Source organism: Abramis brama (assembly GCF_963993115.1).
Source record: "Abramis brama genome assembly, chromosome: 8".
NCBI lineage: Eukaryota > Metazoa > Chordata > Actinopteri > Cypriniformes > Leuciscidae > Abramis > Abramis brama.
Genome location: NC_139970.1, coordinates 21,330,095 through 21,345,579, shown reverse-complemented (window position 1 = coordinate 21,345,579; position 15,485 = coordinate 21,330,095). Strand labels below are relative to the sequence as shown.

Genomic DNA, 15,485 nt, shown 5'->3' with positions numbered 1-15,485 from the left:
CGCATACTGTAGTAAACACGCACATTCAAATGCTCAGATCACTCTTAAAGGAGAACTCCGGTCAATTTTAACATTGAGCTCATTTTTTTGTAAATTTGGAGTGCTGTCAGTACAGAGAACAACGACAAAAATCGGTGTTGCCTACACCGTGTTATCCTCTTTTTAAAATTTGCACCCTGTTGACTTAAATGGGGCAAGTTTTAAACCTGATTTTAGCCTCTTAACATCCTTGATGTGTCATTACAAGTGCCCAGCCATGTGGAGTGATTCCTTCAGAGTGAACACGGTGAATCTGACTGCAATAGATGTGAAAGATGGAGTAAAAGTGATGTTATTTCAGCCAGCGCTGCGCACATACCTGTATTTACATCCTGTTTTCGGTCGAAGTCCACAGTAGTCGATTGTCGAGTTCACGCGCGTGATCATAGGTAACTAAGCAACAGTGGAGAACTCGACAATCGACTATCTTTCACATCTATTGCAGTCAGATTCACCGTGTTCACTCTGAAGGAATCACTCCACATGGCTGGGCACTTGTAATGACACATCAAGGATGTTAAGAGGCTAAAATCAGGTTTAAAACTTGCCCCATTTAAGTCAACAGGGTGCTGACAGCACTCCAAATTTACAAAAAAATGAGCTCAATGTTAAAATTGAAAGGAGTTCTCCTTTAATATTTCAACACTTTTGAGGACCTAATTAAAATGGTTATGAAAGAATTAAACAGTCATATTTCAAATATCAATTTTAATTTAAAAACCCTAACCTGAGCATGTTGTCTCCCTTCTTCCAGGCATGCAAATTTCTTTAGAAGACATGACAGCGAATGTTTTTATTTTTACAATAGTATATATTTTCCAAACTTCATATTTCATCCCACACATTTAAAATAATCTGCCCAAAAGAGGCCTGTACTATACATAGACCTTTGATGTAAACAAAGCCAAATTATTTATAGGCTCATATGGAAATGCAATCAAACCCCCAAACAAAAGAGCTTTCTTCCTGCCACCCACATGCACAGTGTATACGTGTATTGTGTGTTCCAGCATCAAAATACTGCTTTTAACACTCATCCATTTGGCCAGTTATTTTATTTAGTCTGTTTTCCCGTCTTATTTCCCTCCAAATGCAGAACTGCACAACTCTAAGAGCTCTACTAGGAGCTTTAGCGGAGATGTTAAGTATACACACAGTTTAGAAGCTCTGAATGTCCAGTTTGAATTGTGGGGGGTCGAGTTCAAAGGTCGTCGTGAGAAGGCAGGCTGTCACTGACCAGGCTGGAGCTGGAGGTGGGACTGGGACTCAGGCTAACAGTACTCAGCAAACTCATGTCTGGAAGACTCATGGTGACTGACTGAACCTCCCGATCAGACAAGTCCTCGTCTTCAGCATCAGATCTCTGACTGACCATCACACTGAGAAACAGAGAGAGCGACATGACATAAGAATGAGAGTAAGGTCATGAGAATAAGGTTAGATTCAAGTTGTCAGTGAGGGATGGTTGTAGTTGTGTACATACCTAGATCTAGACAGCTGAGATCTATGTCCATGATACGACTTGGAAGACCACTATGAATACAAGCACATATATAACGTAAATATAGTTCCACAGATTTCCACTACCTTACTAGTAGTTTTAGGTAAACATGATTTAAAAAAATATATACATAAATCACAGAGATTGCTGGGGATGATTTCCATTTGTATGTCAGATACCAATCTACTGTATAGAAATTTGTCACATTACAGGACTTTTATAAAGCAGTTTCTTTAGGTATTGTATCCAAAACCTCAAATTCCAATAGTGTACTGTGGTGCAGCTGCACCCTCATCAGTACTTACGTGATGAACAGAATCTGCCAGATTCCCCAGGTGCACTCTCTTCTCACACAAATCCCTCAGTAGATTGATACCTAAATGAAGTATGGAAAGAGTCAAAATGGATAGCTACACAAACCGAGCCAGAGGTACAGATCAAAGCACAGTGCAATGCAAACACACACCTTTGCTCCTGCTGAGCCAGTATTTCTGTTCCCATTGGTTGAGGAGGATGTTGAGGTAGCGCGGTTGCTCAAAGAAGCGGAGGTACCGGGAGGAAGCATGAGAGGGAAAAACTCGCTCAAAATCTCCTGTACGACTTAACTCGTCCTCACTCTCTGCCAGGACACGCACATCATCAGGTGTCAGCACATCCAGGATTGTGGCACAGAATTCCTACACAGACAAAAACATATTTCATTCAAATGTGTGAGGAATTGAGGTAACGCAGTCATTAGTATTATCAGTAACTTCCAGCTTGGATGATTGTCCAGGGCTATCTGTGTAGCTTAAGTGACCATCAGTGACAAATGTATGATAAAGACAGGGTGTGTTTGAGTACCTGGTCTCCAAAGCGCTGGCTCAGATAAAAAGCTCTCTTTACTTTCTCATCAGTCGAAATGTCTGATCGCCATCTCTCTCGCACCACTCCACATAAACTGAACAATATACAGTAAAACTCCAATAAGAGGCTAAAATAAATCATTTAATAACAACAACAACAAGAAATAAATGAATAATATACATTTACACTACCATTCAAAAGTTATGGGTCGATAAGATTTTTCAAAAGTTTTTTGAAAAAAAAAAATCTCATGCACACAAAGGCTGCATTTATTGAATCAAAAATACAGAAAAATTTCCACAAAAAAAAAAAAAAAAAAAAAAAATCAAATAACTGTTCTAGTTTAATATATTTTAAAATGTAATTTATTCCTGTGATAGTAAAGCTGAATTTTCAGCATCATTGTTCTAGTCTTCAGTGTCACATGATCCTTCAGAAATCATTCTAATATGATGATTTGCTGATCAAGAAACATTTCCTTATTATTATCAGTTGAAAACAGCTTCTTTGATGAATAAAAAGTTTGAACAAACAGCATTTATTTGAAATAGAAATATTTTTTAACATTATAAATGTGGTAATAAAGTAAAAATAAATAAATAAATAAATAAACGTACTGACCCCAAACTTTTGAGTGGTAATGTATAAAAATACCAATTAATATACAAAAATCAAACAAGTCAATATACAAATTTTGAAACAATGTAAAACCAGAACTGACCTGCTGGTGGAGCTGCTGGCACTGGAAGTGGAAGGCTCGTGGTCTTCTCTCAATGGCAAGACAAAGCCAGCAAGATTCAGCAGGTCCCGTATCATCTGACCCTTGATGCTGACGTCCAGGGGTGTGTTCGAATGCAGACTATAGAGAGAAAAGGAAACATTATGATAACAGTATTTAATACAGTTTGCAGGATTCTATGGAACACAACAGCTTGGAAAAATAAAATTTATGAAACATATTTTATGGGAAAAATCCTCTGGTTCAGTGCATTTATGAGGCCAAATCTTAATCTACAGGAACTGATAATGTTGGGGACTAACTATAAGCAGTACTAGTGACACTACTAGAAAACTTACTATTTAGTGTAAATTTGTTAGTGAGTTACCCTCCTTTGTGTGCCAAACAAACACTGGGATTCACACACTCAGATTATTCCAATAATTAATATAACCAAGTAAAATAACATTGCTCCTAACATCAGTGTAACTGATGGTTATTAACTTAGTAACTAATGGCTTGACCTAAAGTTGCCTGCCAACTGTAAAGTCTGAACAGCTTCAGCTGTAGGATTTCCTGTATGCTGTACCTGGGTGAGATGTTCACCTCCAGCACCCATGGCTTCAGATTCTCATCCAACATGATGTCAAAGCCAAACAGCTCATGACAGCTATAGGAAGAACGTAAATGCATCTTCACCAGTGAGTTCACATAGGGGTCAGACCTGCCATGGGAAGAGAGACAATACACTGAGGTTCAGTTTAGATGAACAGTGTGCACATATACAAGGACAGTCTGCAAATACAAAACTAGACAAGAAATCACAGGACACTTACGCAATGATGGTTTTGATGACCATATCTTTGATCTTCTCCCAGATGAGAGTGGTGTTTATACCCTGAGAGCCCAAGTATTGCCACAGTGCCTTCAAAGCCCTGCATTAAATAAAATTTTATGATTCTGAGGCCAGTTCTAAAATTTAACTTATAATGGTTATCTTGAGGCCATGAGCTGGCTGCTGATTAATTCACAAACCACCTTACAAGTGCAGGACAGACTCACCCTGAATACCTGTGTAATAACTCTTTATTCTTACCATTTATGGCCCTGACAGGCCTTGTCATCGCTGTTACTCTGATACTCAGAGTTCTTCTTATTTACACTGTAGTTTGTAAGGTGCATAAACTTGTTGTTGAGGGTCTTCATAGAAGGAGAGTATCTGTGTTGAATAAAAAAAAAACATGAGTTTAAATGAGCAAACCCACCACATCAGCATACTTTTAAAGGCTTTGTTGAATGACATGTACTCACTTGCAGCTTGCAAAGCGTACTAGTCCATCGTTAAAGATGTAAACACGGAGTGGGTCGTAAGAAGTCACATACACGTAGATGCGTAGATCAAACTTATTCCCACTGATGAGGTAGGGCTTGTGAAGATACCTGCAGAAACGCAGACCACATCGTTTAAAAGATCAGAAACCTCTCTCAACGAGGAATTAAATATGTTTTGAGGTCGTCCAACTTACTTCTGCACGAGGAGTGGTCTCTTGCGTGGCATTTGGCTCCACTTGTGAATGACCTGAATGCCAATTCCACGAGCAGATGCAGGCTAAATGCGAGAAACGGCAGCATGTCAATGACAAGAATCTCAGAAAGCAATTTCACAACAACTCTAGTGATGTAATGTTACCGGTTTGACAATCCATTTCTGCTTGCTGCCTCCATCCTCCCAGGCCTTCCTCAGCAGCTTGATATCCTGTGGGAGAATAAAGGAGCGTGGGAAGAAGCCAAACTCTCTTTTGCCAAAGCGTGCCTGCATCTTGGACAGGTTCCTCCAAAGTCGGTCCTTCCGGCCGATCTGAAAGGAGCCTGGAAAGTGGTTCAGCTGCCAAACAGAAATGCATGCTTGTTAATACTCAGCTGACAGGAAGTATAAGGCAATTACGAAATGTGTCAAAATAACACCAGCAACTTGACAGAGCATTTCCCGGTCATTTAATAAACATTTAACCTTGATGGATTTCTATTACACAATGGTAATACACATATGATAATCTTACCTTCTGAAACTCTCTAATAGCCTTGAACCCTGGTGACTTCATATGGTGACCCCAGCAGCCCAGCCAATCATGACTCTCTAGAATTAAGAACAGCACATGACACAACAGACTGCAGACTATAGGCTGGAATTCATGACATAACTTTTGCAGTCTGGATGAGTAAGCACTGGTTGCTGAAAATCAGAGCCAGTCTGCAGATTTTCGGCAGTCAGAGTTGGCGGATTTCAAAGAAAAATGCACACTGTATGATGGGCACAGACTATGAATCCATCCAGTCAGATGATATTTAACATGTTTGACATTGAGTGATTTCAGAACACATATTGATTTAATTTGTCATACATTTCCCTGCATTTATTCTCTTCTCTAGGTTGTTTCATAATCTAGTTGTCAAATAAACATGGCATTGTATATTAGTATGGATGAAAATGACATTTTGGTTTTTGGAAAAACAAACAGAATAGAAAAACAGCCGAAAATATACGCCACAGTGACGCTGCGCTCAATATTCCGCACTATGCACATGTGCTCCACTAAGTTGCTCACGGGCCATGCGAACGCTCCACTCATGTACTGCTGCTCATGCTCATCGGAAAAGCGAGGTCAGCTCAAATAATAGTTTGAATAATCGCAAAACAGAAGCGACTGACTCACTCTTGGTAGCTTTGAAGTGTGATCTGGAGATGGTGTTTTTCACCACATTGGGAGTGACTGTAGTTATCTTCCATTTGAGTAGCTTCCTCTGTTCAGCAGGCAACAGCTCCACTGTAAAGTGTGAAGAAAATGTTACAACATAATGTTTAAAACACAAGAGCTGTTTTTTTTAAAAGAGAAAAATGTGTCTTTAAAAATCTCTTCATATACTGCCAAATATGTGTCTGATAAAGGTAATAACGGATCCTAGTGTCATTTATAAGAAAGATGCTTCAAAGGGATAGTTCACCCAAAAATGAAAATTAGCCCATGATTTACTCACCCTGAAGTCATCCTATGTGTATATGACATTCTTCTTTCAGACGAATACAATCGGAGTTATATTAAAAAAATGTCCTGGCTCTTCCAGGCTTTATAATGGGAGTGAATAGGTGCATGTCTTTGGAAGTCCATCAAAGCGCATCCATTCATGATTAAAGTGCTCCACGTGTCTCCGGGGGTTAATAAAGGCCTTCTGAAGTGAAGCGATGCGTTCATGTAAGAAAAATATCAATATTGAACTTTATCGACTAAAATAAATAGCTTCCGGCAGACAGCCATATCGATGCGATTTACGCCAAAAGACATACACCCATTCACTCCCATTATAAAGCTTGGAAGAGCCAGGACATTTTTTAATATAACTCCAATTGTATTTGTCTGAAAGAAGAATGTCATATACACCTAGAATGACTTCAGGGTGAGTAAATCATGGACTAATTTTCATTTTTGGGTGAACTATCCCTTTAAAGTCAGAGCTTTTTGTGTGTGCCAACCTCTTTCATTGGCAGTGCTGAAGTACAGTGTGGGGGACATATGAGGGAAGAGACTGGAAACAAGTGCGGGTCTCTCCACCAGATCACCCTCCACATCAGGACTAATAGGCTCCTCCACACTAAAGAAAAAACACAAAAAAACATATATATTTATATTAGCAGGCCAACAACAGAATCTACAAACTCAGAATGTATTCAGAACCCCTACTTAGAAAAATCTACACATTCCCCGACACTTAATTTAATAAACATTTTGGCTCATTTGAAGATGCTTTCAGCTGGCAATAATAGTGTAATACTCTCAGCTCTGTTGAAATTAGCACAAAAAACAGCAACTCCGACAGACATACCCATTTTGTGATCATATTACAATTGCAATAAGAATCACAAACCAGTTTTGAATTCTTGAACCAAAATACTCTTATACAAAGATTCTTGTACTATTTGCTTTAAGGACCTGTCAACAGCCAGCTTCCTCATATAAAAATAAACCACTTCAGAAAGAGATTCCAATAAAAATGATATTTGAATCGAACACCCAGACAAGCATACAGTATAAGTCAACTTAATAAATCAGTGGAAAACGGATACAGAAAGCAACATAACTCACGTGACAGTCATGTAGAACCGCTGAAGTTGATTCAAAATGGCCTTACACTCAACATGGGCATTTACTTTGAGTGGGAAAAGCAAAACCAGAAAACACCTACTACAAACAAACCCATCAGCTGGACGTCACTTCATGACAATGGCTCCACGGGCCTGACAATTCACTAGAGACTCATTTTCCTGTTATAGAGGGATAGTTCTACTTCTATCATACAAGAACAATTGTGGGACCTTTCTACAGGCCTCTGGGTTTAAAGCTTTTCTCTGACAGCAACCACTAGAACAAACAAAAAAATTGTAAGGTCCTCCTCTGTGTGTTGGTCATCACCATGGTGATGTCAGGTGACTAGAAGAGAAACATGTAAAGTCATAAGAAAAAGTATATAAGAGATGTAATCTAGCTTACATAGTCAGCCTTACTTTGCATTCAAAACCTCTGTCAAAAGTAAGCCTTTGGCAGATCACCAGCAACAAGCACAAAGCCAGGATTAGCTAACAGAAAGAGATCTTTGAATCAGCAAAAAGATAAAAAAGGGTATTTGCAAAATACTGTAGCTGAACTAAAAATCTGATGAAAAAACTCTGGACCTCAGTGTGTACAGGGAATATTTTGTGGAAAATGTATCACTCGTATATGCGTTTTGTGGCAAAATTCAGCAGCTTGGATTTTATATAGACTATCATGTTGAAAGAGTCTTTATTCATGATAAATTAATATGCATGACGGTACTAATCATAAATATTAATCTACCAGGGCTTGTGATTAAAACCTTGCTTAAGTTTTACCATTGAGAGGCCTGACTTCACTTTACAGGTGGTGGATTTCCACCACAATTTCTAGAGAGTTAAGAAACACAATGTAAAGCAGTGCAATTCATCCTTATATGCTGAATGTTTTAAAGATAAAAGCCTAATTACTTGGACGAGGCTGCCAAGGACGTTGTTGAGGAGACATCACAATCATCTGAGGAGCAAAAAGTAACATTGTTTTTTATTAAAACAGTCAGACAATGAAAAAATATAACATCATTCAAAAACAATTTGCTAAAAGAGTTCTGACAACACAGGTTAAATCCACAGAAAGAAGCAGTTGTTACCATCATCACTGAAGTCATTCTCCAGCTGATCTGGAAGCTCCTCCTCATCAACATCTAGTAGCATTGCCTGTCTGAAAAGTGAATTACGATACAGAAAAAAACCCTGATCATTGACATTTGACATGTGACTTTTATATGAGGTGCACAATATATGGGTGGTTTAACTTAGGTCCAAAATGCAAACGATTTGTTCATTCAAGTTTTAATGATTCAGTCAAACCAATTAGTTGATCTACCATCCAAGAGTTGGGGTCAGTAAGATTTTTTTAAAAGAAATTAATACTTTCATTCAGCAAGGATGAATTAAACTGACCAAAAGTGACAGTGAAGACATTTATAGGGTTACAAAAGTTTTATTTTGTTCTTCTTTCTATTCTTTAACGAATCCTGAAAAAGTGTATGGTTTCCACAACAAAATTAAGCAACACAACTGGTTTTCACATTCTTTATAATGAAAAATGTTTCTTGAGCAGCAAAACAGCATATTAGATGATATTTGAAGGATCATGTGACTATGAAGACTGGAGTTATTATGCTGAAAATTCCCACCACAGGAATAAATTACATTTTAAAATATTTTGAAACATAAAACTTATTTTAAACTTTAGTACTTTCACAATATTACTCTTTTAACTATTTTTAATCAAATAAATGCAGCCTTGGTGATCAGAAGAGATTTTTTCATGAACATTAAAAAAAAATCTTACAGACCCCCAAATTTTTAATAGTACTGCGTCTAATATAATATATATATATATGTGTGTGTGTGTGTGTGTGTAAAAAAAAACTATTAAAAGCACACACCTCTGAATCTCTGAATTATCTTCCTCCTCTCCATTAAGTTTCAAGGGGCTTGTGTCCATCTGAGAGGCCTGACAACTTTCCTCTTTCGTGAGATGAATGGCAGATATCTGGTTTGTGACGGTGTAAACAGATGGTGAATGAGGAGAGGCCGTATTGTGGCCAGTCACCTCTGGAATGGCACAATCACCTCCATGCATCTTACCATCACAAAGAACAGCAGAGGGACACTTCTCATCCATTACATCAAAACTGAGGGCACTGTTGGTTTCCATGGGTGCAAAACAAGACTCCTTATCTTCATTAATAAGGCAGGTGGGCACAGAACTATCTGTGAGATGTTTTATGTTGCTCAGAATGTTGAGTGTCCTGTGTCTTGCATGTACATTGAGTTTTTGAACAGTGGTGAACTCTGCCTCAGAGCTGATTTTCGTCACTCTCTGAGAAGCTTCACTGGCACCATGTCCTACGCAGCAATCCAGCTCATTTGCTCTAGTGTCTTCCACTATGACCTTCTCAAACTGCCTCAAATCCTTGGCCGCCTTGCTGTGGTTCAAAAGCACATCCGTGCATACGTTTTTTAAAGGCACGCTCGGTTGGGGAGGCTTCATTGCATCTGCTTTGAGGCCTCGTGTATATGTCCCATTGCAGCCGGTTATGATATTGGCAGGACTGTGCAGGTCATTGGTCTCTTGTTTGGAGTACGAGGGCATTTTGGCATTTGGGGGCCGCATAACTCCATTGCTGTTATCCCTGAGCTTGTTGCTCGTCCAAGGCAAAGACTGATTAGTAGGCATGATCTTCTCAATTACAAACCTCTGAGAAGAAGACTTGGGTGGAGAGGGACAGGCAGGACAAACGGACAGCTGAGGCGAAAAGGCCCTTTTACCCAACAGCCCTGACTTGAACCTAAATGATTCAAGGTTCCAATGGGGCTGACTGTGGCTATGGCATGCAGCAGGAGCAGCGTTAATATGAGGCAAGCTCTTCGATCTAACACCGTGTGTCCTTAAACCATTACTAGCACCATTCAAAGACCTCGCGCTTGTGCTCTGAACGCGGCTGACTCTTATGGTAGGCACGTGTGGATAGGCACGTTGTGTGGGGATCCCTGAGACACAGTAGGGCTGATCATACAGCACTCTCACATTCGGCTGAGGCAGCGAATCACCCGCGCCGCCCTGAAATCTCTTTCTTTCAGCGTTGAAGGAGCCTCGTGCATTGGGTGAATGGACTACAGCGGACTTGGCTTGGACAACGAGGGCAGGCCGGGATGCCCCATTCCTTGCGTCTTCAGCTCCACTGGAGGCCATTAATTGCCATCTCACACCCCCCTGGCATGGGTTCAGGCACACGCATAAGTGAAGAAGCGAAGGGTAGAGGGGCTACAACCGTGAAACAGAGAGAAATAACACCAGTTATTGATTAAATGCTCCATGTGGAGTGTCAATACCATTTTGAGCCTTTCAGCAGGGCCATAACCACCATAGACATTTTGTAATAATCAGATATGACTTTCAGATCTTAGGCTGGTCTGCCTCAGCAGTCTAAATGTCAAAATGATTAAGAAGGCCTATTCAATCAAAGAAGGCAGGCCTTACTGTTCACAGAAGACAAATATGATACAGACTGAAATGTTAAACAACCAAAAAAATCATCCAGTGATGCAAACTACTCTACTCTAACTTTGTCAAATTTCAGTTTTCAAAAATATTTTTCAAATATATTTACGAGATTCATGAGCCGTTTTCAGCATATTAGGAGAGTGAAAAAAATAAAAGAATAATAAATAATAATAAAAAAATAATATATATATATATATATATATATATATATATATTATTTGCAAATGACAACAATTCCAGATCTTTAACTGTATATACACAAAATCCAAAATGAATTGTAACGTGAAAATGGATGATGAAAATGGATGAAAGATGGACATCTTTTAATTTTTAGTGGCCATCTAGAAAATCCTGAAATGGAAAATCAACAAATATCACGGAATTTTAAAACCGGTCATTTCCAGACCTAGAAAACTCATGGAAAATCTTTTAAAAAAAAAAATCTGGATTTGCTCAACTCTAAAATATTTAATAGCATATATCGCTTTTTTTTGTGTGTAGAGTAAAACATGCTTGCAGGCCAGTGTGAAATCACTCTCTACATTTAGGGATTTATTGGAGACTTATTATATAGATAATAATTTATATTTAATCTTGCAGATGTCAGTCTGGCTAGAAATCACTGTAAAACTATTTCTAAGAGACAAGGCCGTAACCACCATGTCTTGAACAATGGGGAGAACAAACCTTTTTGGCAGGAGGTGGTGTAGTTATGGTCCTTCTTATTTGAAAAAAGAAAAGTGATGTTGCTGTTTGAGCATAAACAACATCTGCAAAGTTGCAATGCTCAAAATTCAAAGAAAAGGGAGATATGTGCTTTTAAAGAAATGGCTTTTTAAGGACTACAACAAACGGCTGGTAGGGACTTTTAAAAAAAAAAAAAAAAAATTTTTTTTATTAATGCTTAAAACAATACACAAGTAATAACAGATACGGCTGCGACATTCCTCCAGGGTTAGTGACATCACTAACCCTAACATTTACATAAACCCCGTCCCCAGAACATGATTTATAGATTATCATGACAGAATATGCTAATCAATGACTAGAAGATGACTACACATAGCCTAAGCTACATACATTCTTCAACTAACCATTCAGAAATGTCCTGTTGCATTCTACATGTCACTTCTTCTTGAGTCTCTCCCTGACTCCGGTTTGAACATAAAAGGCTAAAAGTTTTTGAAATTTTCAGTGCATGTCTGTGTGAGGCAAAAGGACACAAGCTGTTGAAGCTCCGCCCTCTGTGCCGGGAGCAGCAGCTCATTTGCATTTAAAGGGACAGACAGAAAAACGGTGCGTTTTTGCTCACCCTCAAAAAGTGACAACTATAACATGCTATATAAAAATATCTGTGGGGTATTTTGAGTGAAAACTTCACATACACACTCTGGAGAAATCAAATACTTATTTTACATCTTGTGAAAAGGGCATTATACCACCCCTTTAAATGAATTCAATAATTCAAGGTTTAAAGTAATAAAGATAAAAATAGCACTGGATTTATAGACACCAATTACACATGAACGGTCCATATAACGTTACCAAAGGACCATACTAACACCATGTTTTTGAACATGTACCATAGTATTCTTGAATGTAATGTGGAGTAATATTAAAGTACTTATCTGATACTGTGTTTAACGTTAGTCTGATAATGAACTATAAGGGCACTTGGGATGATGGGCACCTATAAAGCCCAAAATGTTTTCTGTATAACTTAGGCAGCTCACACGGTTTTGAAATATCCACAGTGTTAAAAAGCTTGATCTTTTCACACTTAAGTCTGAATCCTATTAAACTAGCTAAGACCAACACCTTCCCTTCGCTTCAGACATTAAACCCAACTTGTTATAATGAATAATCAATATTTTGGGCTTTCAGTGGTCTTAGACATGTATCGACATACATGTATGAACTGTGCTATATTGTTCTGAATGGAGTCTAAGCAGACATAAGGCCTCTGTCATCAAATCCTAGTGATCTGCCTAACTAACTAGAATGCGATTTTAGGTATCATAGCCGTAATAAATGAGGTCTACGTAGACAGCGTACTAGATTTTGGGACACAGCCAAAGCGAGGGTAACTGTTAGCCTGTTAGCTCAGCACACAACAGTCGCCTCACACTGGGCTAACAATACTTTCTCATGACACACATCACCAGCGTCCTCGAGCACGGGACGAACCCGTTTTGTTTAACACTAACGTTTATTGCTACACACAGACTTTTTCAGTAAGTGATAAAAAAAAAGCGTCTTACCGGCTCGGGCTGACAGGGTAATTTATAGTTTTGCCTCAGAGTCTCCCGCGCGCTCGAGAAGCCCGCCTGCCGCCTCGTGCTGTTTCTAGTGATGGGTCGTTCGCGAATGAGCCGGATCTAAGAGCCGGCTCTTGTAGGTGAACGACGGGAGCCGGCTCGCATATCTGAAGAGCCGACTCTATTTTTAAAAATATAGCCTATAGAAATTAAATCATTATGTAGGCTAATAATGAAATAATGAATGATTTTAATTGCATTTAAAATAATTGACTAATTCAAAAACCAACAAAAACATAATTATATAGGCCTAAAGGCGCACACACATTTGTTTCGACTGTCTGATCAGCCTCACATTCTGTTCCTGTCAATCATACACGCGATGTCAACCAATTAAACTGCATGAGGGAGTGCCGAGCAAACTCACACACACACTAGAGATGCGGATAAACCGCGGATCAGGCGGATGACGTGACGAAAAATAATATTTTAATTAAATTCGGGCGGGTGGCGGTTGAACCAAACAAATGAAAAAAGTTTGCTATAAGCAAACCTGCAAGCTATGCCCAGCTGTCAGTACTATTGGAGGAGGCCTAAACGTCTCTTAGATGAGACCGCCTGGGTTATTTTGTTTCGATATTAATTATATTTTAAAACAGCCAATCGTACTACCACTGTGGAATATGCATTTAAAAGAGAGACAGATAATGGTCTGATATGACTCAGAAATGACATCGGGCAATTGCAGCGCAAGATGTTCAGAAGAACGCAAGAGCTAAACTTCTACAAGCTCAGTAATATCCACATTAAAAAGTAAAAAAAGAAGGTAAGAAAAATAGTCAGTCATAACTTTGCCCATTAATTAGATGTGCAAGACAAGCAGGCTAGTTTTTGGGTTGTTATGGACAATTAAATATGTGAATAGTCACGTTGCACAGTTGTGTGGTGGACTTTAAGTTTCAGCGAGTTAAAACATATATTTTTTAAAGAGCCGTTTGTGAGTCAAAAAGAGCCGGCTCTTTTCAGTGAGCCGAGTCAAACGAGCCGGCTCACGGAAAAGAGCCGGAATGCCCATCACTAGCTGTTTCCCTCCTCGTGCTGCCTGCGCTGCTGCCTGTCTGTCTGACAGCAACACACACACACACACACACACACACACACACTCATATACAGGCTGTAATTGAAAAAGAATAGGCCTATAAAATGTAAATATAAATGTCATATAAAAAACGTAAAACAGAAATGAGAAATGTTGTATTGGCACCTAACGTTAACTGAAATCACAAGTTAAGTAGGGCTACTAAAATTACTAAAGCGGAAATTAAAATGAAAGTTCTATACTGGTAGAAATAGAAAAAATAAATAAATAATGAAACTTACGCAAAAAAAAAAAAAAAAAAAAATGAAAACTGAAGATAAAAATGAAAGATAATTAAAAAATAGGCATTATAATACAATAGCCTACTATGTAAATAATCCTAAAATAACACTGGTCTGAACCATAATAAACATTTCTAGTAAAAGTTAGATGAGGTAAATAACTTTTTTCCAACAATTCATAATGTATATATATAGCCTATATAGCCTACTCACTATAATAAGTGTGACAATAATCGGCATAACGCATTTATAGATAGATAGATAGATAGATAGATAGATAGATAGATATACACAAGTAAATTTAAATACAGATAGACAAAACAATTTTACCCCAGATAGATGTGAAAAAAGCTCCGATTGACGTTTTCTGTGGTAAAGCCTGAGCGTAGATGACTAAACTCATCCAATATCCTTTCCAGTTATTGAAAACTCCTTTACAGAATGAAGTAACCCAGTATCACCATCTCACATGCACTTAAAATTAAATATGCATAGTGACAAACAACCTGCAATTCAAACTTTCAGCAGGTCACCATGATGTTGTGCCCTTACACACACACACACACACACACTTAGTGAACAAAGCAAACAGTTGCTATAGCTATAGAACACACATTCTGTTAAACGTACCCTGGTGGCTATACATTAAGCTCTGCAATGTAGGCCTACCTTTCAGGCTGAATCAAAGATAAGCTTGTACCCTTTCAGCGACCCTCATGAAATCACAATGCTGTGCTATCATGTAAGATTCTTAGGTGAGAGAGAGCTTGATCAGATCTTTTCTTCAGTAGAGAGACTGACATGCCATTGGATAGGGTTACATTACCATGGAAATCTGTCAAGACAATTCACACTAACTAGGCCATGGTTGAAGTACAGTCCTCAGGGCGAACATATCTGAGTAAATAATATAAATAAATAATGAAATAAATAACATAAAAGGAATGCCTGGAATATTATAATTTAGGTTGTGTTGTGTATACTTAAAAGGGTCTTGAACTGAGAAATAAAACTTTTAACATATAAGAGGTCATATAAGAATATCCTGTGAGTTTCAGAACGTAAAACCAGTGTTGGTGGTA

The 15,485-nt window shown here is 38.4% G+C and overlaps 1 protein-coding gene across 4 annotated transcripts; it reads right to left on the bottom strand.

Moving 5' to 3' along the window:
- Positions 1–730: 730 nt before the first annotated feature.
- On the bottom strand, positions 731–14,142 carry ttll4 (tubulin tyrosine ligase-like family, member 4). Of its 4 annotated transcripts, none has more exons than XM_084121777.1 (20): positions 14,102–14,142; positions 13,027–13,105; positions 9,144–10,525; positions 8,340–8,410; positions 8,161–8,206; positions 6,634–6,752; positions 5,819–5,929; positions 5,165–5,241; positions 4,795–4,989; positions 4,631–4,713; positions 4,416–4,544; positions 4,201–4,323; positions 3,941–4,039; positions 3,694–3,828; positions 3,108–3,245; positions 2,384–2,480; positions 2,007–2,217; positions 1,846–1,916; positions 1,523–1,572; positions 731–1,418 (listed from the first exon to the last, which is right to left on the bottom strand). In XM_084121777.1, exons 3-20 carry the CDS (start codon positions 10,451–10,453, stop codon positions 1,241–1,243), a joined length of 3,243 nt encoding a protein of 1,080 aa, XP_083977903.1. In that variant the 5' UTR covers positions 10,454–10,525; positions 13,027–13,105; positions 14,102–14,142; the 3' UTR covers positions 731–1,240. The 4 variants fall into 4 exon arrangements, with proteins under 4 accessions (XP_083977903.1, XP_083977904.1, XP_083977905.1 ...); XM_084121778.1 differs by having other exon boundaries at positions 13,027–13,112; positions 14,112–14,140; XM_084121779.1 differs by lacking the exons at positions 13,027–13,105; positions 14,102–14,142 and having other exon boundaries at positions 9,144–9,250; positions 9,346–9,521.
- Positions 14,143–15,485: the final 1,343 nt, after the last annotated feature.